General features: G+C 44.8%; 1 protein-coding gene across 1 annotated transcript in view; it reads left to right on the forward strand.

Annotated features, from left to right (window-relative positions):
- Nucleotides 1–24,069, forward strand: part of FAM184B (family with sequence similarity 184 member B) — a 69,317-nt gene that overhangs the window by 43,317 nt on the left and 1,931 nt on the right. Inside the window, exons 7-17 of the mRNA XM_082238489.1 lie at nt 1,102–1,224; nt 9,825–9,931; nt 10,052–10,181; nt 11,188–11,400; nt 12,568–12,721; nt 15,049–15,149; nt 17,079–17,263; nt 18,667–18,813; nt 18,956–19,073; nt 20,990–21,097; nt 22,393–22,598. Coding sequence (XP_082094615.1) covers nt 1,102–1,224; nt 9,825–9,931; nt 10,052–10,181; nt 11,188–11,400; nt 12,568–12,721; nt 15,049–15,149; nt 17,079–17,263; nt 18,667–18,813; nt 18,956–19,073; nt 20,990–21,097; nt 22,393–22,598 — 1,592 coding nt within the window. The remainder of the gene's footprint in view (nt 1–1,101; nt 1,225–9,824; nt 9,932–10,051; nt 10,182–11,187; nt 11,401–12,567; nt 12,722–15,048; nt 15,150–17,078; nt 17,264–18,666; nt 18,814–18,955; nt 19,074–20,989; nt 21,098–22,392; nt 22,599–24,069) is intronic.

Consider the following 24,069-nt stretch of genomic DNA (forward strand, 5'->3'; position numbering starts at 1 on the left):
GCTTGCCGATCGAAAGGTCGGCGGTTCGAATCCCCGCGGCGGGGTGCGCTCCCGTTGCTCGGTCCCAGCGCCTGCCCACCTAGCAGTTCGAAAGCACCCCCGGGTGCAAGTAGATAAATAGGTACCGCTTACCAGCGGGAAGGTAAACGGCGTTCCGTGTGCGGCTCTGGCTCGCCAGAGCAGCGTTGTCACGCTGGCCACGTGACCCGGAAGTGTCTTCGGACAGCGCTGGCCCCCGGCCAATAGATGTGAGATGGGCGCACAAACCCCAGAGTCTGTCAAGACTGGCCCGTTCGGGCAGGGGTACCTTTACCTTTACCTTTACTGCTTGTGGCAGCCAAGCCTTGACACAAACAGAGCATGTATCAGGGAGAAGATGACCAGGGGAGAAGAGATAAGGGGAGATTCTCCCATGGTTTATTGACTGGGCAACAAGGGGACAGGAAGGTATGCTTTTACCAGCCCAAATTTTGGCTTCACACCTAATGTGTATGTTCATTATTTCAGGCTGCAGTCCTATTTAGCTGGCAGTAAGCCCCATTAAAAGGGTGGCGCTGTGGGTTAAACCACAGACCCTAGGACTTGCCGATCAGAAGGTCAGCGGTTCGAATCCCCGCGATGGGGTCAGCTCCCGTTGCTCAGTCCCTGCTCCTGCCAACCTAGCAGTTCGAAAGCACGTCAAAGTGCAAATAGATGAATAGGTACCACTCTGGCAGGAAGGTAAACGGCGTTTCCATGCGCTGCTCTGGTTCGCCAGAAGCGGCTTAGTCATGCTGGCCACATGACCCGGAAGCTGTATGCCGGCACCCTCAGCCAATAAAGCAAGATGAGCGCCACAACCCCAGAGTCGGCCACGACTGGACCTAATGGTCAGGGGTCCCTTTACCTTTACATTTTAAGCCCCATTAAAATCAGTAGGCATTACTTCTGAGTAGATATGGTTAGGATTCCACTATAAAAAGCTTCCTCTGCAGGCTTGGCCTGCTCATAAAGAGAGGTGAACTGGCCTCATCTGGAACAATTAGGATTATATCAAATAAGCAGATGTTGCACCAGTGTATGTTCCCCATGTTATGTGCCTTTTTTATCTTGCTAATTTAGGTTTTAAGGCTAGAGAATTTCATCAGGCAAAACCGAGACATCCCCAAATATGCAGACTTTCTTAAATCTCATGCCAGAAAAACTCATGAGCGGCAACAGGAGGTAAGGGGTGGACATTTGTTGGTCATTTAAGGGCCAAGACAGCTTTTTCTGACTTCATGTTTGTAACCTAAATTGCTTCCATACTAGAGCCTGTTAGCATTTCCACAGTATTGCTTTCTGTAATTAAAATGGAGGTTCCACACAGCACGAATTTGGCAAGACACTAGCCTGCGGTGCTCTTACTATGGCAAAGATTCTCGCATAATCGTCACTCACACATTAATTTTATAAAGTCTATGGCAACTTCAATTACAAGTTTATTGTTTGCAAGTACAACCTGTTTTCCCCCGCATTCCTGTTGATTCCAACAAGGGGATTATTGTCACCTGAGTACCCTCTTGGGGTAATTAAATGTCAGCTTCTGTTTCCTTTCGCAAGGGAGGGAGAAGCTGTGATTAATGACTTCTCTTGTTGTGTGTGTGAAATAACACTGCTATTCAGAAAGCAAAGGAAGATAGGTAGTTTTAATCTGGTTGGATCGTACTTATCAGCACCATTTCATTTATCAGCACCATTTCATTGCCAGGCTGGAGCTTAGGAGTCTTGCTTTATCAATAACAAACTGCTAAATAAGGCTCTGACCTATTGTCAGGAATTCAGCCTACACTCGAGTAGGACCCTAGCAGATAATAATAATAATAATAATAATAATAATAATAATAATAATAATAATAATAATGTATTATTTATACCCCGCCCATCGGGCTAGGTTTCCCCAGCCACTCTGGGCGGCTTCCAACAAAATATTTAAAATACAATAAAAAATCAACCATTAAAAACTTCCCTAAACAGGGCTGCCTTCAGATGTCTTCTAGAAGTCTGGTAGTTGTTCTTCTCTTTAACATCTGGTGGGAGGGTGTTCCACAGGGCAGGTGCCACTACCAAGAAGGCCCTCTGCCTGGTTCCCTGTAACTTGGCTTCTCGTAGTGAGGGAACCACCAGAAGGCCCACCCTCGGCGCTGGACCTCAGTGTCTGGGCTGGATGATGGGGGTGGAGACGCTCCTTCAGGTATACTGGACTGAGGCGATTTAGGGCTTTAAAGGTCAGCACTAACACTTTGAATTGTGCTCAGAAACGTACTGGGAGCCAATGTAGGTCTTTCAAGACCGGTGTTATATGGTCTCAGCGGCCGCTCCCACTCCCAGTCAGCGGTCTACTAGTTGTAGTTTCCAGGTCACCTTCAAAGGTAGCTCCACATAGAGCGCATTGCAGTAGTCCAAGCGAGAGATAACTAGAGCATGCACCACTCTGGCGAGACAGTCCACAGGCAGGTAGGGTCTCAGCCTGCGTACCAGATGGAGCTGATAATGACTGGCATGTTCCCTCCCTCCTGGTCTTTCGTTCGGGAGCTTCAAAAGCTTTCTTCAGCCCGAACATCACAGCGACCGATGCCAACTGACACCGGCACACTTAGGGATCTGCAGAGTTTGCACAACTTGCATAACAGACCTCAGCAACTCAGCATTTGGGCTTTTACATATAAACACACACGGAGCACTGCACATGGCTCCCTCTCTCTCTAGCATCAGACAGCATAGAGGAAAAATAACAAAGGACAATAGTCCCACTTAATGGACCTAGCAGTGCCTACAGACGTGGCTGATCAGATTGTTGCCTTTCATCACATCCTGTTAGAGCCATTAGATTGAAATATTTGCCTTTGGAAAAGCACAGTTTGCATTTGTTGCTGTTTAGTCATTTAGTCATGTCCGACTCTTCGTGACCCCATGGACCAGAGCACGCCAGGCACTCCTGTCTCCCACTGCCTCCCGCAGTTTGGTCAAACTCACGCTGGTAGCTTCCAGAATACTGTCCAACCATCTCGTCCTCTGTCGTCCCCTTCTCCTTGCGCCCTCCATCTTTCCCAACATCAGGGTCTTTTCCAGGGAGTCTTCTCTTCTCATGAGGTGGCCAAAGTCTTGGAGCCTCAACTTCAGGATCTGTCCTTCCAGTGAGCACTCAGGGCTGGTTTCCTTCAGAATGGAGAGGTTTGATCTTCTTGCAGTCCATGGGACTCTCAAGAGTCTCCTCCAGCACCATAATTCAAAAGCATCAATTCTTCGGCAATCAGCCTTCTTTATGGTCCAGCTCTCACTTCCATACATCACTACTGGGAAAACCATATATGGACCTTAACTATATGGACCTTAACTATATGGACCTTTGTTGGCAAGGTGATGTCTCTGCTTTTTAAGATGCTGTCTAGTATTGTTTGCATTGTTAGTGTCATTTCTACGGGAAGCCATAGCTTCTTGGCACCACAACCCGAAAGCAAGTTATGAGCGAGAACAGCATAAGCAATGAAGAATTTGCCATTCTTTCAAATGTCATAACTGGAAGGGCCACTATAGAGCATATAGGAAAGTGTGTGTTTTGCTGACAGCGCGACTCCCAGCTGAGAGCAGTGAAATGGAACAGGCTTTAGTTTCTTCGTCTGAATTGCTCTCAGCAATGCAGTTCTAACTTGGACACAACTGTAAACTAAAAATAACTTCTTTGCCTGCGTAAGGCGCGTTTTGGCCCAACACCAAATTCAGCCTATGTGGAATAGACAAAACATGTTACAGCTAAAGTTGTTATAATTCAGGTCATATTTTTTTTATACCCAGTCACTCTTGCTGATACTTTGCAGATACTTACTTAATCCAATACAACTTTCCAAAAGAAGGTCCATTATTCTAATAAGTGTTGGGGAAACTCACTGTGGGGAGGAGAAAAGGTGGAATAAGAGTTTACAGTTCCAGCTAAGTTGTACAGTCATACCTCGGGTTAAATATGCTTCGAGTTGAGCGCATTCGAGTTGCACTCCTCGGCAACCCGGAAGTAATGGAGCGCATTACTTCCGGGTTTCGCCGCTTGCGCATGCGCAGAAGCTCAAAATGACATCACGCGCATGTGCAGAAGCAGCGAAAAGCGACGTGTGCGTGCGCAGACATGCCGTCGCTAGTTACATTTACCTCTAGATGCGAACGGGGCTCCAGAATGGATCCTGTTCATATCTAGAGGTACCACTGTAATGCCTCTTTGGCAAACCATGCTTAAAGTAGCTCACAACAACATCAGGCATAGCAACATTTCAGGATAATTCACTTAACTATTGCAAGGCAGAGGAACAAGAAAGGTCCTTTCTCATCTGCACTGACTTCCAGATTATTTCCAAATCCAGTTCTGGGTGCTGGTTCTGACCTATAAAAACCCTACACACTTGAGACCTAATGGATCACCCTAAGGTCTTCAACAGAAGCCATTCTTCACATGCCTCCTCTGGCAGCTGATCTTGTGCATCATGAAAGAGCAGAAAGTTGTCAGTTGCTTAATTTAGTATTGTATTTTTATGGCCAGGAGGAGAGAGAGGTGCTTCAGAAATACTAGGCTGCAGATGCCAGGATAACATTGTTGGCCTTAAGTATTGTGCTCCATGACTTGTGCGAAGGGCATTTGCTATTCCACCTCAGGTAGCAAAATGTCTTGTGCCTCTTTAATGGCATAACAAAGTCAGCAAAGCTGAAAGCTAACTGGCAAACTGGGCGCCGATGAACAAGCATATTAGGCTGTTAAGGAACAGCAGCTCCCACTGCCCGTTTTCACAGATCCAAGTTTCCAGCTAACATTGTGTTGTCACAATGAACTGTCACTCATAATTTTCACACGCAGTTCAATGTAAGAGGGGGCTCTTGACAAAGTGGCTTCGCTTTTCCGGGGAAGAGGCACAGGTAGACAGTGGTCCACGAGACAGATATTTCCTGCCCAGCTCAGACACACAGAGACACAGACACACGTGTTTGTGTTGGCCCTCTATTGTTGTCGTTTAGTCGTTTAGTTGTGTCCGACTCTTCGTGACCCCATGGACCAGAGCACGCCAGGCACTCCTGTCTTCCATTGCCTCCCGCAGTTTGGTCAGACTCATGCTGGTAGCTTCGAGAACACTGTCCCACCATCTCGTCCTCTGTTGTCCCCTTCTCCTTTCCCAGCATCAGGGTCTTTTCCAGGGAGTCTTCTCTTCTCATGAGGTGGCCAAAGTCTTGGAGCCTCAGCTTCAGGATCTGTCCTTCCAGTGAGCACTCAGGGCTGATTTCCTTCAGAATGGATAGGTTTGATCTTCTTGCAGTCCATGGGACTCTCAAGAGTCTCTTCCAGCACCAGAATTCAAAAGCATCAATTCTTCGGCTATCAGCCTTCTTTATGGTCCAGCTCTCACTTCCATACATCACCACTGGGAAAACCATGGCATGGCTTTAACTATATGGACCTTTGTTGGCAAGGTGATGTCTCTGCTTTTTAAGCAGAGACCTCTGGTCAAACACGCTTTGCAAGTTTTTGAAACCATATAAAAACCCGCAAAGCCAGTTTACCAGAGACAACAGTGAAATGAGTAAACGCACCACAAGCAGCTATTTCTCTAACACTGCCTGCCTCCAGGCTTAGCTGAGCTTGCTCAATTAATTTGTACCCAGCTAATTTGATCTTTCTGTTGGCATTCAGAGTATTTTCAATCATTGATTCCTCCCCTGGTACCTTCTTAACCTACAAAAGCACAACTGGAGTTCAGATGCTTAGCATTCTCCATAAATGTTTTATTTGCAGGATCTGAGATGAAAGCTTTTCCCCCTTTAAATGAGGGAAATGTGAACTGTTAATCCCTAACATTTTGCTTTAAAGTTATTCTGTGCAACTTCCGCTCACTTCATTATCAGAGCTCAGGAGGAGGAGAGGCACCCAGGGGGTGCATTAACATTTATGTGCTTCACACCTACACAAACAGAGGAGGGTAACAACTATCAGCAGCTTTCTAGGCTAATTTTGAAAGGAAATAAGCACCCTGCCTCTCTCTGGATTTGTTTGTTTTTCTCTTGCGTGATCAGAATTGGGACTGCCGGTGAAAAGGAAATACCATCTTTCCTTTTCTTGATTTGTTCCATTGCTTTACAGCTTATTTCTATATCGCCTTTTGCACAGTGGCTCCAAACAGGGGAAGAAGAAGAAAATGCCAGGCAGGGATGGCACTGTGGGTTAAACCACAGAGCCTAGGACTTGCTGATCAGAAGGTCGGTGGTTCGAATCCCTGTGACGGGATGAGCTCCCTGCTCCTGCCAACCTAGCAGTTCAAAAGCACGAAGTGCAAGTAGATAAATAGGTACCACTCCGGCGGGAAGGTAAACGGCATTTCTGTGTGCTGCTCTGGTTCGTCAGAAGCGGCTTAGTCATGCTGGCCATATGACCCGGAAGCTGTACACTGGCTCCCTCAGCCAATGAAGCGAGATGAGTGCCACAACCCCAGAGTCGGCCACGACTGGACCTAATGGTCAGGGGTCCCTTTACCTTTAGTTGATCCCAAGTTGATTAGGGCTTTAAATGCTGAACCCAGAAACTTGAACTGTCCATGGTAGCATATTGTCAGCCAATGCAGCTCCCACAGCTGAGGTGTTCTCTGGTGTCGGTGGGGTGCCCTGGTCAAGATCCTGGTTGCTGCACTTGGCTGCAGCTGCCAGATTAAGCCCAAGAGAAGATCCACGTTGCAGAAATCCAGTTTTGAGATTATCAGTTTCAGGACCGCAGTAGGCAAGCTCTCACAGCCCAAGAATGGCCATCGCTGTCTTAGCAACTGAAAGTTGGTCGGAGGCACTTCAAGCCCACCTGAGCCTCAGTCAACAGTGATAGATCCAGGAGTACCCCCAGACTACTGGAGATGTCCAAATGAGCATGTTTTATTGGTGTATTAAATTATATTTTATGGATATTTACAGACTGGTTTTATTGCTGTAAGCCTCCTTCTTGTATTTTATGAAACAGCAGGTTATAGGTTTTCAAATAAATAAATAAATAAATAAATCGCAGTGGCTTGGATAACCTTGCTTAGTCTGGGAAATTTAGCCAAGACCAATAGTAATATGCTTGCTATGGATGTCTGGCAACAATCTCACTGCTGTTGCAATTATAATATTTATGAACAAGTGAATAAAGGTTTTATGGTAATAGCATACCAATATAGAATGTCATGGTGCTGTCAGCGGGTTCCGGCTGGCTGCCCAGGGAAGTCTAAAGACAAGGAAAAGTTTATCGCGGTCCTTATTTATTTCAGACTTTACAGGGGGAGGCCATAGAACCCAGCCTCTTGGATAATGGCATTGTCCCGAGTGAATCTCCAACCCCTCCTTCTCTCACACTTCCTCATTTGTCATCGTCATATCCTCTACGGGTGCCACTAAGTGCCCTTTGTCATCAAGCTCTCCTACTTTTAAGGCTCGCCGGGTTCTGGGAGATGGTGGGTCTGGGGTGCTTTCTAGTGACAACGTGTCAGCCAGCTCCAATTCCAGCTCTGCCTGCTCCTCCCCTCCCATTATTTCCCAACTTTCCCCCTTATCTGCCTCTGAGCTGTAACCTCCCGCAAACCACTGTTGTAAATCCATATGAAATATACAGTGGTACCTCGGGTTAAGTACTTAATTTGTTCTGGAGGTCTGTTCTTAACCTGAAACTGTTCTTAACCTGAAGCACCACTTTAGCTAATGGGGCCTCCTGCTGCTGCCGCGCCGCCGGAGCACGATTTCTGTTCTCATCCTGAAGCAAAGTTCTTAACCCGAGATACTGTTTCTGGGTTAGCGGAGTCTGTAACCTGAAGCATATGTAACCTGAAGCATATGTAACCCGAGGTACCACTGTACTCGGAGTCGAGAGTGGATTTCATGCTCTTTATTCAGCTCATAGTGGTGAGGAGGAATGGAAGTTCCCCCAGAACATCTGCTTTATATACATTATTTACACAATGGGCCCCACGTGATTGGCTAATTCCTGGATTCTCCTGTAGGCCAGTCAGGTTGTGGATTCACTTCTACCTGGAGCTGGACTGGGTGGCTCCTGAGGACCAATCAGACTGCTGCATTCTGGATCCTATTGTTCTAGGACCAATCAGACTGCTGCATTCTGAATCCTATTCAACTCAGTACATAACACTATACTGTCTTGCTCTCCCTCTCCCTGCCCCCGCCCAAAGGGTCAGGATGGGGAGGCAGTCTTCATCACTCCTCCTCCTCTGCCCTGATCCTGACATCAACTTACTTAAGGGCATCAAAATTGAGTGTGGTCCTGTGATGTCTGCACTGGATAAAGATGGGTCCGTGGTCTGAAAAGGGTATGTCAACAGATGACTGCCTGAAATTTGCTCAGTTGGGTTGGATAGCTTCCCTGAGCTTACAGATTAACTTGACGGGACATTCGCCGAAGCCTTAAAAAGCACGTCTCTGGGGCTTCCCATTCTGTTTCCTGTGATAAGTGATTTGGTATCCTGGGCATGGGCAGGGCTTTTCAAAGCTGGAACTCAGTTCTGGCACTTCTCAGGTGGGCATCATTGCCATTAACAAGGGAAGCATTTGTGGTGAGTTCTGGCACCTCTTTTTCTAGAAAAATAGCGCCGAGTGAAAGTATCCGTGAGTCTCTCCAGCCCAACAAAAATGAAACTTGCTTTCAACGAGACGGTTGAAATTGGATGGATAATGTTGGCTCAGAAGACTTACGTGTTTAGTTTGTGTTCATGATTCCCCTACCTCTTTCCAGTGTAATTTTAAGCTAAATATTTGGCTATGTGCCTGACTAAATTAAGGAAACCGCATTTGATTCTGTCAGCCCATGTGTGTCTGACAAGTCAGATGGTTGCGGTCATTTTTATTCTGGTCTGTGGGGTGTCAGAGAGAGGGGAATGCAGACCAAAGAAAGTTTTGGAGAACTGAGCCATGGAGACTCATACGGCAGAACCCTGAGGTATTTATGCTCAAAGGGCTGCACTGATTTCTTCCCCACCACCCCTAAAACTGATCAAAGGGATGTGGCAAAAAGCTTCCGCGTGTCACAAAGTTGAGGCAAGTGGGTGGAAAGGGATTGGCAGTCAGCAACAGCAGTAGGCTGGGGGAAAGTGGCACTTCCATTTCCATATATGGCCTAGGACCCTCGTACCTACGGGACCGCCTCTCCTGGTATGTCCCACGGAGGACCTTACGGTCTTCAAACGAAAACATCTTGGATGTCCCGGGCCACAGGGAGGTTAGGCTGGCCTCAACCGGAGCCTTTTCGGCCGTGGCCCCAATCTGGTGGAACACTCTGTCACAAGGGACTAGGGCCCTGCGGGACTTGACATCTTTCCTCAGGGCCTGCAAGACGGAGCTGTTCCACCAGGCCTTTGGCCAAGGCACAGTCTGACTCCCTCCTTCGGTAATCCTCACAGAACTCTAGCCCAATGGTTGCCATTAATTTGATTTTGAATTGAATTTAAAATGAATTGATTTTAGAATGCTGTGCTACTTTTATTGTTGTTAGCCGCTCTGAGCCCGGCTTTGGCTGGGGAGGGCGGGATATAAATAAATAAATTATTATTATTATTATTATTATTATTATTATTATTATTATTAAACTGGCCACACTGCCTTTGAAACATCAACCTAGTACTTTGAGAATATTCCCCCTCTCCACATACATTCTGAGAGGGAAAATGGTAATGCAGGGAGGGTGTGTAGTAATGGGGGGGGGACGATTTATTATACTGCATTTGAAAAACTTGGGAGAGAAGGCTTAGTATGTACGATAACATCCTAACTGAAGCTTTATCTTGGCATTTATTGTTTATTCGCAGGACGCATTTGTAAAACAGAAAGACATCGCCAAACAACATAAAGAGAGAGCAAAAGGCAGAGAACAGCCAGCAGCTCCTTCTGGTGCCAAAAATGAAGAGAAGTCACGGTATTTAGTGGGGTGGGAGTCCTGATCCACCCTAAAGACTGTAAACTTCAAGTCTGGTAATTATTGTGTCGGAAGATACTGGTATTCTTTTCGTAATGCAACAAATACTCTTTCTTCAAGGTTGGACTCTGGAGGTGCACCAAAAAGAGAAGTCAAGCATACCTTCGCCGGTTTCCAGAAGGAGAAGGCCAAAGAAATACAAGCTTTGCAAGAGGAATGGTACTACCAAAAGACAGAATTGCAAGCTCAAGTACAGTGGCGAATTCTGTATTGCTATTTCATGACAAATGCATTCCTTTGAACAGCAGGCCAGCTGCATATGTAAAACTCAGCCCAGTGCATATAGAAATGACAGTAAACCTCAGCCATGGGACAGAAAGCCCTGTGCTTTCAGCCGTGCTATAATTGTGTCACACATAGAAGTCTGCCTCTACAAGTTAAAGAAAGACCCTTGTCAGATCTGAGATCAGCTGCAAATGATGACTCATCAGCTTTCAGCTGAACTTACATCTAGAGCTTTTGCAAGGACAAAAATTGAATAAGATCTAATACATTGCCCCAAGCTCCTTGTAGAATAGGCAGGATCCATGGAGCATAAGAACGTGGCAGGCACCTCTCCATTTTGGCTACGAGAGGATGCTCCAAGCAGTGATCTCTTTTGCTCATGGAGAGAAACTTTCAGGTTAACTTGGCTTCATTGCTATGTGGAGAGTTGAACACAGATGGAAAGGGGGATGTGTCATGTAATGCGGGTGGCGCTGTGGTCTAAACCACAGAGCCTAAGGCTTGCTGATCAGAAGGTCAGCGGTTCAAATCCCTGTGATGGGGTGAGCTCCCGTTGCTCGTTCCCAGCTCCTGCCAACCTAGCAGTTTGAAAGCACATCAAAGTGCAAGTAGATAAATAGGTACCACTCCGGCGGGAAGGTCAACGGCATTTCCGTGCGCTGATCTGGTTCGCCAGAAGCGGCTTAGTCATGCTGGCCACATGACCCGGAAGCTGTACGCCGGCTCCCTTGACCAATAAAGCGAGATGAGCGCCGCAACCCCAGAGTCGGCCACGACTGGACCTAATGGTCAGGGGTCCCATTACCTTTTAAGATTGGTAGAAGCAAGTAAGCCTAGCTTACCTGAGAATACATTTTCAAAGAATAATAAAGGATATTTTCTTTTGAACAAGTTGTTCTTTGAACGGGCTTGTGATGGGAGGCAACTGCTGTGGTTAATGACTGTGTCTTGTTGGATTCTAATATTTGAAGGTTGCACAGCTGAAGGAAGCTTTAGAGCAGCAAGCAAATGCTTTCAGGGAAGCCCTCGAAGAACAGGAGCTACTGTCCAGCAAGGAGAGAGAAAAGCTTCTGCAAGATCTTCAGGACACCATTAAGCAAAGCCAAGATATTAAAGTGCAGCTGGAGGTGTCTCACCAAAGAGCCATAAATCTCCTGGAGAAAAGCAAAAATCAAGAGCTTGAGGTTAGATTTGTACTGGCAGTGCTGATTTACCGAATTTTTCACTCCATAAGGCGCACCTAGTTTTTAGAGGAGGAATGCAAGGAAAAAAATATTCTTTAAAGGGAGTGCTGAGCAGAGCCTGTATGCATCCCAGGCTCTGCTCAATGCTCCCTTTCACAAGCTGCGTGGAGCGTGTGTGCGGCTCTTGGGGACTTTTCCCCAAGGAGGGAGAAGGGCAGCCTGTCACTGATGGGCTGCCCTTCTCCCTCCTCAGGGAAAAGCCCTCAAGAGCTGCACACACGCTCCGCACGGTTCGTGAAAGGGAGTGTGGCGCTTGGGGGCTTTTCCGGAAGGTGGGGGAAGGGACAGAGGGGCTAAGCCAGAAGCTAGAACAGCAAGAGGGAGCGCTGCGCCAAGATCCCTCTCACTGTTCTGCCTTCTGGGATAGCCGTGCGGCCTTCATTCGCTCCATAAAATGCACACACATTTCCCCTTACTTTTTAGGAGGGAAAAAGTACATCTTATAGAGCGAAAATACAGTATTTTCCTTTATTCCGAGCCTTAACCATTTGAGGATCAAAGTCACAGCAGATAAATGTTCCCCCAGCTTCTGGGCATGGCAGTTGTGTTTTTGAATAGAGATGGACATGAAAGCGAGCGACATACGTACATAAAAGAATTTGGATCTGAGAGATGTGGATGGTTTACAGTGTATTCCTTTACATGTCTACTCAGAATGCTGTGGAAATCACAGGGGCTTGCTCTTAAGTAAATGGATGGAGGATTGCAGCCTTATTGATCTTTCCTGGTTTCTCCAGACCAATCTCCTCCTAACTAACCAGTGCAAGAGAAGGCTAGTGCAGACATGGTTGGGTCTGATCTTAACCACGATTAAAAGGCTGAGAGGTCTGTGGAGCAAATCCTCTCTCAGCAACTCGGGATTGAATCAATGGCGTCAAATCAAATCCATCTGACTCTCTTCAAATCAAGGGCTGTAAGACCAGTAATCTGAAAACAGAAATCCACAACCGTTACAGAAGAGTAAACTAGAATAGACTTGGGTTATTTGGGTAAAAGGATTGAGCGAACAGAGTTCAAATTTAAACATTCCATCGCTAAAAATCCATGATCAGTCAACACTTCCACTTACAACAGGAGTTTAAGGCTTGAATTTTTCCTTGTTTGCAGGAAGCAGAGGAGTCCTGGAAGCAGAACTATAACGATGGCTTCAATATCCAACAGCAGTCACACAGCCTGGAAATGCAGGCATTGGAAGAGAAGGCGAGAGAAGAGTTGGAGAGCAAACTTGAGAGGATACAGAAGCCACAGTCACTGCTGATAGGTACAACATTAAACAAGTCACTTTTGTAATGACTAGGCATGACTTGACAATTAGTCACTCGATTGTTTCCCATGGGTTGTATTCAACCAAGTTTTATTCAGAGTAGACCTACTGAAATTAATGGACTTAACTATTGAAACCTGCCCATGATGGTACCTGATCCATGGAAAGCTGCCACTTCCACCTATTGCCACATGGAAGGTTTGGCTCTCTGCCATGCTAGGAAGCATCCATTTCCCCACTTCTTCTTCTTAACACATAACAGTTGCCAAACAGTTGCCAACAGTTGGAAATTGTTGGAAGTGGCTGCTTACTATGGATCAAGTAGCACCTTGGGCAAGTTTTTCACACAATGTGATCAAGTGGTTGTGAGAATAGGCCCCAGAACGATTCTCTGATGAAGCTGCTGCTGTTGTTTTAAATGCCAATTGTCTGTGAGTAATAACTACAACTATGCAAGTCAATAAATCATCGGAATTTGGGGCGGGGTTCTTTATTTCCCTTTTACAAAATCTTCTGCCCATGTAGAAAAGCCCTCTTCTCCATTTCAGCTGCCTTTCGGGGCCACGTGAACAAGAATGCAAATGCGTTGCCTCCTTTTGCAAGTGGCAACCACCAGTTTTCAGGAGCGGGTTTTCAGTGTGATGTACGGCAGGCAGATTTATCTCCCTGTTGGCAAGAGAGGGAGGGACGACAATTATACAGCAAAAAAGTGGCCTCAAGGAAGCCCAGTGACTTTGGAGAAAAGGCTTATCCTCCAAAGGGCAGCAGTTGTTTAGTAGAATTACCCCCAATAATAATAATAATAATAATAATAATAATAATAATAATAATAATAGGTGCAGCCCTAATATACCATATTTTTTGCTCCATAAGATGCACTTTTTCCCTCCTAAAAAGTAAGGGGAAATGTGTGTGCGAATGCAGACGGGAGGCTCTGCTCAGCGCTCCCTTTAAAGAGCCGCGTGGAGCGTGTGTGCGGCTCTTGGGGGCTTTTCCCCGAGGAGAGAGAAGGGCAGCCTGTCAGTCCCTTCTCCCACCTCGCGGAAAACCCCCAAGAGCTGCACACACGCTCCACACTTCTCTTTAAAGGGAGCACTGAGCAGAGCCTCCTGCCTGCTTTCGCATCTGAGATGCATACAGTCTCTGCTCAGCGCTCCCTTGTAAGGGCTCCCTTTCATCCCTCATCCCGCTTTGCTAGGAAGCCAGCAGTAGAGGCGCTGCACAGCTATCGCTCTTGCTCTGCTGGCTTCAGCGAGAGCTGCACAGCCTGCTCTGCTGGCTTCTCAGTGAAGCGGGAGGCGGTACGGAAGGGTTTAAAGCAAGAAAACCAAGAGCTACTTACATGCTCTGCGCAGAATATATTTTTTCTTGCTTTCCCCCTCTAAAAACTAGGTGCGTCTTATGGTCAGGTGTGTCTTATGGAGTTGAAAAATACGGTAATTAGACTACATGGAACTGGCAGAGATGACCGGCAGAATCCGTGACCAGGGAGAAGAGTCGGTGGAGGAAGATTGTAAGAAGTTTAAAGATTACCTGCAGAAGCACTGTAAAATTAAGGAATGTTGAAATGACGTCTGATTGAAAATAAGTGGTACTGGTATAGAGATGCTTAAGAAAATGTAAATAGGGAATGATAATTGGAAATGGATATTTATAATAATAGGTTAATATATGGAGTAAGGATAAAATGCTTGAGGGTAAGGATTTGCTGAATTTAATATCTGAACTGGAATACAAAATGGGAGGTGCGAGGAGGTCAAGAAATTAGTGAAGGAAACATAAGCTTTGTTTTTGGCATTTTTTCTTCTTATTCTCCATCTTTTACTTTTTTCTTCCTCTCTGCCTTTCTTTTATCAACTGTTTTTCATTGTGTATTTTTATTTGTCTTGTTTTTGTAGTTTAATTGTTTAAATGTTAAATATTGGGTTTTGTTTTTATTGTTTGTGAAATATTAATAAATATCATTTTAAAAAAGAAAAGAAAAATACGGTAATTGTCCTGATACCGAGAGAACTATGTGCAGAAACAAGCTTCACTCAGCCAGCATCGATACAGAGGTGTGTTTGGATGCACATATCCATCTGGGTACACTAAACTGCGCCACGTGTTGCTGCGTTGCAGGGGGTTGGACTAGATGACCCTTGGGATTCCTTCCAACGCTCCAATTCTATGATTCTATGTACACATGCACATGTGTACATAACATTGTTCTCTGCTCCTTTGGTGTCCATTTAGCACTTACTAGGATACTAGTACCTAAAAGCTTCTCCCTGTTTCAGAAGAGCTTTCCTGCATTTTTTTCACATGTTTGCGTTTGTTTCTAGAATCTCTGAGAAGGGAGCTGTCTGAGCAACAGATAAATAATAAAGAAAAGGAAGATCTCCAAGAGGAACTGAAGGCTATGATGACTGCGAAGAGGCAGCAGGTAAACTTCTTATTTCTCTACTATTGACCAGATGCCGCAAATAAACTACTCTTAATCAGTTGCAACAAATCCTGTTCAAGATTTTAAATGGCTTCTACTGTTGTTGTTGTTTTGGTACAGAGTTCTCAGTTCAAAAGCCCATCAGTGTACTTTATATTTACTGTGTATTATAATAAGCTTGCCACTGTTGACAGTACTTTGGGATTGTTTCCACATGCACTTGTGTTAAATTTTACACCACTCACCCAGATTCTGCATCAAGAGCAGAATTCTCTAGCCTGTATACTCATTCATTCATTCAGCCTTTATTGGCAAAAAGGTAAAGGGACCCCTGACCATTAGGTCCAGTTGTGGACGACTCAGGGGTTGCGGTGCTCATCTCGCTTTATTGGCCAAGGGAGCCGGTGTACAGCTTCCAGGTCATGTGGCCAGCATGACTAAGCTGCTTCTGGTGAACCAGAGCAGCGCACGAAAACTGCGTTTACCTTCCCGCTGGAGCGGTACATATTTATCTACTTGCACTTTGACGTGCTTTCGAACTGCTAGGTTGGCGGGAGCAGGGACTGAGCAACGGGAGCTCACCCCGTCGCGGGGATTTGAACCGCCGACCTTCTGATCGGCAAGTCCTTGGCTCTGTGGTTTAACCCACAGCGCCACCTGCGTCCCTTATTGGCATAGTTTGAGACAATAAAATCATAAAAACCATCCATAAAACATTGGTAATCCAGACATACTATTGCTTGTATACATTATGCAATTGAAACAAATTTGTGGGGTCTCTTTTGCTATTTTACTTAGTGCTTTTTTAGGGTGTTTAGGTATTCGGGCATAGCCAGCACCATGGAGAGCAGGGGGCAAATCTCCCCCAAACATCCCTGCCTTCCCTTTCACCCTCATTGCTGGGTTCCTGTCATTAACATATACTGACATATTTCTCTCAAATATCTTAACATGTGGCACACATCTCACCCCCCTAGAAGTATAAAAAGGGACCCCTGACCATTAGGTCCAGTCATGACCGACTCTGGGGTTGCGGCGCTCATCTCGCTTTATTGGCCGAGGGAGCCGGCGTACAGCTTCCGGGTCATGTGGCCAGCATGACAAAGCCGCTTCTGGCGAACCAGAGCAGCACATAGAAACACCGTTGACCTTCCGTACCTATTTATCTACTTGCACCTTGACGTGTTTTCGAACTGTTAGGTTAGCAGGAGCAGGGACCGAGCAACGGGAGCTCTCACCGCCGTGGGGATTCGAACCGCCGACCTTCTGATCAGCAAGTCCTAGGCTCTGTGGTTTAACCCACAGCGCTGCCCGTGTCCCTCCTAGAAGTATACTTTGCCCCTTATGTGCTCCCCTAGATATTTTTTTCTGGTGCTGCCACTGTGTGAGAGAGTCAACAAGCCATAGAGAACGCTAAGCACTAGAAATTGCATGGATTTTGCCAGCGATTGCCTGCAGCCACATTTTCAAGCCTGACCATCGCTTCTATAAGGGCTAACAGTCTGCTTTTTTTGCTAAATGAAAGCTCAGATTCTCAGGAAGCGGACTCCTGTGTCCATTACCACATCCTTTTCTGCACTAGAATCCTTGAATATACCTGATAATTTAAAGCAGGGGTAGCCAACGTGGTACCCACTGTATGTTTGTTAGCTACAACTCCCATCAGTATGACCAGTGGTCAGGGATGATAGTGGATGTAGACCAACAACATATGTAGAGGACATCATGGCTACCCCTGATTTAGAGACGCAAGCTCTGGGAAGGGGGAATTTCATACAGCTGCATGTTGAATAGGCATGTGCAGCTGTTTTCTGTTACTCGGCAAAAGACCCCCCAAACAGATCTTTATCTTTTTCTGCATTTTCTAAATGGAATGTTATTGTCCACATCCATAATGTGCAAAACCTCAGTTTTTGCTATTTTTCTTAGGAAGAAAATTGCCAGAATCAGATGAAGTCTCTTAAAGATGAACTGGAAAAATGTCAGCATGAAAATTCTGGGCTCAAAAAGGAGAATGTCCTTCTTAAGGAGACGATGGATCTGCTGACCGTAGATATGGAACGACAGAAACAAACGTCTGCACAGCTTCAAGACAAGGAGAGCCAACAAAGAAGGTTTGCCACTGATATTTTGCCTAGGGCCCAATCCACCTCCTGAATTTCAGGAATACTATCTAGTCCCCAACCGCCATTGTTGAGGTAGGACATTAGAAGAGTGGGAATAGGACTATGTGGCCTTAGGTCTAGCTGAAAGTCCTTTGTGTGGAATGAGGTAAGATTTTGGCCTATCACACCAATAGTAGTAGCAGTAGCAATTTATTTCTTGTACCCCACCCAAAACAGCAAATATTAAATGCTTCCCAAAACAGGGCTGCCTTCAGATGTCTACGGAAAGTTGTATAATTGTTTATCTCTTTGACATCCGATGGGAGGGTGTTCCACGGGGCAGGTGCCACTACTGAGAAGGCCCTGTTGTGGATATGGGGGGGATGATTAACAATTTTTTATGATTTTCAATTTTATACATTTCAATAATATTACAATCATTTAAACATTTCAAACATTGCCTTCCTTCCCCCTTTTTCTGCGGTTCCTTAAATTTATTTTTAATATTTTCTGCATATCCAAATTAACTTAATTTGCTCATTTATTCATCTACTTCAAATATATACTCTTATAAAACTGTAGGTTATTACAGTAATCCTGCCAATGTTCTTATCCGTTTACAATTTATTTGTAAATATTCCATAAACCATTTCCATTCTTTTATAAAAAGATTGTTAACTTGATTTCTTACTTTTCCACTAAGTTAACAAAATCAGTCCTCCTGGCAAACTGGGACTATCCCCTGACTCACACAAGTTTAGGATATTCCGCACCTTTCCTCAGCAGAGTTTTTTTTTTCTTTGAGAAAAATAAGTGGTTCATGTAAATGTAAACCAAGCTTTAATGATAAAGAAGACTGTAACGAAATAACATAATAGGAGAAACAAAATACAACAACGTGAGGCAAGTCTGAGGCAAGAAAAGAAATGGCAATTGGTCCTTCTTAACTGAAGGGGATGGGCTTATTCCAGAGCAGAACACACAAGCCCCGCCCACCAGGTATCCAACATTCTACTGATCATCTCTTTGACATCTGATGGGAGGGCGTTCCACAGTGCGGGTGCCACTACCGAGAAGGCCCTCTGCCTGGTTCCCTGTAACCTCGCTTCTCGCAGGGAGGGAACCACCAGAAAGCCCTCGGAGATGGACCTCTGTGTCCGGGCAGAACGATGGGGGCGGAGACGCTCCTTGAGGTATACAGGCCCAAAGCCCCCCCCCCCCACACACAATGTGCTGCTGCCTGAACATTTCATTGCATAGTTTAGCTGTGAAATGAAATGTCAATCATACTTCATGAAATCTCAATTGATCTATGGAATGTTTCATATTTCATTTTCAAGCCACTACAGCATGTTGAACAATTGTGTCCTCGATATTTATTTTTATTATACATTTTGATATCCTCATTTAAGGTTATTGGAAGAGGACCTTAAAATCAAACATAAAAGGGAAATTGACGTCTTGGAACAAGAACACCGCAAGGAGGTCCAAAGCATGATGTCTGATTTCAGTAGTTCACAAGGCCTACTTCATGCGAAGATTGTCTCCTTGGAAAACCAGTATGTGGCTCTACGTGCATAAGTGTGCAATATGTGTTGGACTAGTGAAGATGTTAATATATGGTGATTTTTGATAATATGTAACTTTGTGTTTGCGTTCTGCGATCTTCCTCAAGTGCTTTTCATCCTGTAATTGACACAGACTTAAAGAATTAGAAGAGAGGGAGCGAAAGAGGGAGCCTAGGCTGGAAGACCTACATCTTATAGGCTGCCTGCGGGATAAATTACATGAAAAAGAAGAGATGATCAAGGAATTAATGGTAAGATTTTATCCAGAAAATATTCACAGTACATGCTATAAAGCAGCTATTTTCCAAAAGGTTGTGATGAAAGGTATTGCTTTGTGTTATGTACTGAATTTCTCACCCTGGGCCAGCAGGGGGATACTGTAGATATTTATGCAAATAAGGGATCAAAAGTGACATTCAGTGATTGGATAGTTTTAGAAAATTGTTACAGTTACGTTGTACTGGAGCTCTATATAAGCAGGCTGACTGAACCCTTCAGTTCAGTTCTATTCTGGCCTGTGAATAAACAAGAGCTGTTTGAAGAATCACTGTGTCGTCTGATATGTTCACCCACAACTTAACACTTTGGATATGTTTTATTCACTTCCTTTACATAACAACTTTGCATTACTTTGAATGCCCTGCTTGCAAACGACACAACAATCTTAATTTTTTAGAGTTATTAGGAGAAGTGAGAGGGAGGAATCCCCACAGGTGTTAAAACTCAAATGAGCTGCTTATTTTATATTCTCCCGTTTTTTTTACGTCTTCAGAATTTCACGTGGATCCTGGCCATTGGAAGGACAATAGGAAGCATTTTTCAAGACCCCTTTATTTCAGTGGAAGCACTGAAGCAGTTGCTTAAATCTTTCACATTGAAATCAAGGGCATTTGAACATTGACCTTTGGCTGGGCCACAACCCCAAACAACTTCAAACTTCAGCATGATGCTATTCCATAGCGATCAAGTTGAAAGATTTGGGAAAGATTTTCCAGTTTCAGAATAACACTATTTCTGCCTTCCACCCCCAACGTAATGATATTAATTTCAGGCATGAGCCATCCTCCTATAGGAAGAATTGACAAAGGGCTCAGCTGGTCCCATTTTGCACCATCCCACTCACACAGTGTACACTTCCTGTATACCCATCCACCCAGTTGCCTCCTTCTTCACTCCAGAAGTTACTCTTGCCCAAAGGAATGATGGAAAAGTGGGGGAAGGAGAGAAGGAATAGATCTCCTCTGTTAACCCCTGTGCAACAGGCCCCACTCTCATTCAGGATTGCATGTTCAGACCTTTAAACCTCCCCCTTAAATAAATTCACACAAGACTCAAATTTTAGTTTGGTTTTTGGCAGAATTTAGGCCACAACTTTGATTACAGCAAGTGAGCAGTTGCATAGGCTCTGGTTCAACTAGCTCCCTGCACCGTTGCAGGCAGCGCTGACCCAGGGCACCAGCATAGGTCAGCTTAGGGTGAACACCTGGATAGGCGGAAAGCCGGGAACAGGCTATCTCCGCCACCCAAATGCCCCCCTGGACTCAGGCACGGGCACAACCCCCTCACAAGGGTTGACCAAACCATTGAGTCCCTGGATTCCTTTAACTGAATACCCTTCACATAGGGATGGTGAGAGCATTCTCCCATCCCTATCACCTGAACCAAAGCCTATCCGCAACCTTACAAGTTGTGACGATTTGCTACGCGGCAGGCGAAACCCAAATGGCACCAGCCAATCAGCCAAGTGGGGAAAACTCCTCCCGTGCCCCTGTCCCAATGACAGACACACGATGGCATAGCAAGGTCAAGTGCACAGCCCTTAATATAGGGAGAGGTGGGCGGTTGTTCCGATGCACGCACCAAAAGAGGAAGCTCTGGGTCACGTGCATAGGTATATATGCCTGCATCCCATTGGCCTGATTGAACACTGCATCAAGGAACCTATCAATTGGGTGTTGTGGCTATCCAAACGTACCCACCCACAACACAGGGTTTGGTTGCCAGGTCTCACTGCAACACGTGCCCTCTTTAAAGGAGGACACGATTAATCATTTCAGATTGTGTTCATTTTTTGGTTCAGACTTCATCAGGGGTTTTGATTTAAGCGCTCTAAAATAATATTCAAGCTGATGATCTATATAACCAGCACGTGTTTTTTCCTTGACAGGACGGAAGCAAACTTCAGCATTCACTTTTGCCCAGTACAGAACCATGTCGCAACCGGTCCTTTTCTTTTAACACAAACCCCACTACGTGTTTGACTCCTATTGCAAAGGTAATACAAACAAAAGTCTATTAAATGATTAAATACCTAGATAATATTAAAGGCCATGGGTGATACTTTCCCTTGAAATCAACAGACAACGAGTTTGAGTAGCATTGGATATTAATTGCATATAGTTGCAGCCAACTGCCTGTTTTCTGAGCATATATCTCTTTCCTTTCACAGAGTGATTAGATTGGGTGCAACCCAATAGTTATGGATTCATAGCCATATTTTGCTATGGTATATGCCTAATGCCAGGCAATAAAGAATGATACACATTGTGGGTTGTTAGCAAATGAAGTTTTACTCTGAGCAGAGCCACTGACATTAATGGACCTAAGTTAACTTTGCATGCAACTCATTAAGTTTATTTTACAATGTCAGGCCTCTGTCTCCATACCGGTGAAACCAATAAATACTGTCAGCTGGGAAGTCCCCAAGTCCAATCTTCCCTCAGCCATGAACTCATGAGGTAGTCTTTGGCACGTTTCCCAGCCTTAATCTCACATCTGCTGTATGGGGAATGATAAAACTGACCTACTTTCTTGGGCTGTTGTAAATATTGCTGAAGAACGTATGTGCTTGAACGTTATTACATTCTGAGCAGAGAAGTTGGGTTTGGGGAGAGGGTACAACCTATTTTAATAATATTCAATGACAAGAAAGCATAAGGTACAAGGAAACAAGGGCTGCCTCTGAAGACAGTTCAGAAACTTTAGCTAGTGCAGAATTCAGCAGCCAGGTTGCTCACCAGAGCAAGACGGTTTGGGCATATTACACCAGTCCTGGTCCAACTGCACTGTCTACCAATTAGTTTCTGGGCCCAATTCAAAGTGCTGGTTTTGACCTATAAAGCCTTAAACAGCTCAGGACCACAATACCTCAAGGACCACCATTTTCCATATGAACCTACCCAGACGCTGAGGTCATCTTCTGAGGCCCTCCATGTGCCTCCTCCTCGAGAGGTCCGGAGGGTGGCAAAACAGGGACTTTTCTGCAGTGGCTCCCCACCTGTGGAATGCCCTCCCCTGGCGCCTTCATTATACACTTTAGGTGCAGGCAGAAACATTCTTTTTTAACCAGGCCTTTGGTTGACTTGATTGACATCCTATGCTCTTTTAAAATGTGGGGATTTTTGCAGGGGGTGTGTGTTATTGGGTGGTTGTTTTTATTTTGCTTGTGGTTTTATATATATTTTTTATTCTGCGAACTGCCCTGAGACCTCTGGGTATAGGGTGGTATATTAATTCATGTTATTAAATATTAATAATAATGAGATACGCAATTCTGTTCTCCTCGTAAAGCAGAAGAAGAAAATGAATGAAGCTCCCAGCCGCATTGTCAGCGTTCCGAATTTAGCTTCCTATGCAAAAAGCTTTCTGAGTGGTGACTTGAGGCCGAAGAGAAATCCACCCCAGATTACAAAATCGACAAGTTTGGATCAGAATCCTGGCTGTGTCAGAGTGTGCTATCCATCAGTCCAAGCCTTGGAGACCAAGCCAGCCCCAAGGTAAGTCATCAGTCTGTACTTACGGGGAGAAAGCTGTGATCCTATATAATGAAGCTACAATCCTATTCCATTCCTCCTAGAAGTAAAGCCCTATTGAACCCATTGGTATTTACTTCTGAGTCACTAGTGTTCATTTAACCAAAGTATTCTTAGACTTCATCAATAACAAAACATCATTCTGATCTGAGCTCCCTTGGGAGGTTGTGGACTCCCCTTCCTTGGGAGAGATTTAAGCAGAGGTTGGGTGGCTATCTGTCATAGATGCTTTAGCTGAGATTCCTGCTTGGCAGGGGGTTGGACTAGATGGCCCTTGGGTCCCTTCCAACTCTTAAGATTCTATGCTCTCTAAAACGAGTCGTGTGGACGAGATCAAAAACGTTACTTCCTATAAAATGAGTTCAGCAGTGCCTAGAATCTGTTGCTAAATAGCAAGTGGAGCTCCAGAATTTTGGGGAAGAATAGAAACGATGATGAGAGAGTAAACAGGAATAAAGGAAACGAAATACCGTATTTTTCGCTCTATAAGACGCACCAGACCACAAGACGGACCTAGTTTTTGGAGGAGGAAAACAAGAAAAAAAATATTCTGAATCTCAGAAGCCAGAACAGCAAGAGGGATCACTGTGCAGTGAAAGCAGCAATCCCTCTTGCTGTTCTGGCTTCTGGGATACCTGCGCAGCCTGCATTCGCTCCATAAGACGCACACACATTTCCCCTTACTTTTTAGGAGGGAAAAAGTGAGTCTTATAGAGCAAAAAATACGGTAGTCACTAAGTTTGTCAGCTTATTTAGAAAGACATGTTTCCCAGCAAAATAGGCTTGTTTAGCACCTGTTTAATGGCTACCATCCCCAAACCACACAAGGTTTGTGTGAGTGTTGAGAGTTTGGGTCTTCCTCACCATAGCAGCTTCCTAGAGACTCAAGCGAGCTCTGAAGTGCTAGGACTGACCTTTATGGGTGTTTTATATTATGTGACCTATATGAAGAAATGGGCACAAGCAATTATGTCATGCTCTGAGTAGATTTCCTGAAATCAATGGAAGTCAGTATAGACAAGAGTGTAACTCTTAAGTGTAACTTAAGGCCTATGCAAATAGCAGTATCTTTTAACAAATAGGAGGTAGCAAGATTACAACCTATGCAGTATTTCATTTCATTGGTGGTGGCATTTTAGATCAAGATAATTCCTGGTATAAGATTTTTCTGACAGGGATAGTGGTTTGATGTGGCAGAATTTATTTCTTAGCTCCTGCTGTGTGCACAGATATATTACATATTTTGAGAATACAAAATTCAAATAAAGATGTCAGTGAGTACAAAGTTGCTGACAGAAAACAGATTATATTAAAGCTGCTTTAGTAAAACCTCATGTCTGTATTTCTTGCGTCATTTTTGAAGACAAGCTGAACATTCAGCGTACCTCCTTCATTTCACGGGATTTGCTCTCTGGAATATTTCAACGTACAGTAG

The sequence above is a fragment of the Podarcis vaucheri genome (assembly GCF_965113315.1).
Source record: "Podarcis vaucheri genome assembly, chromosome: 9".
Classification (NCBI taxonomy): Eukaryota; Metazoa; Chordata; class Lepidosauria; order Squamata; family Lacertidae; genus Podarcis; species Podarcis vaucheri.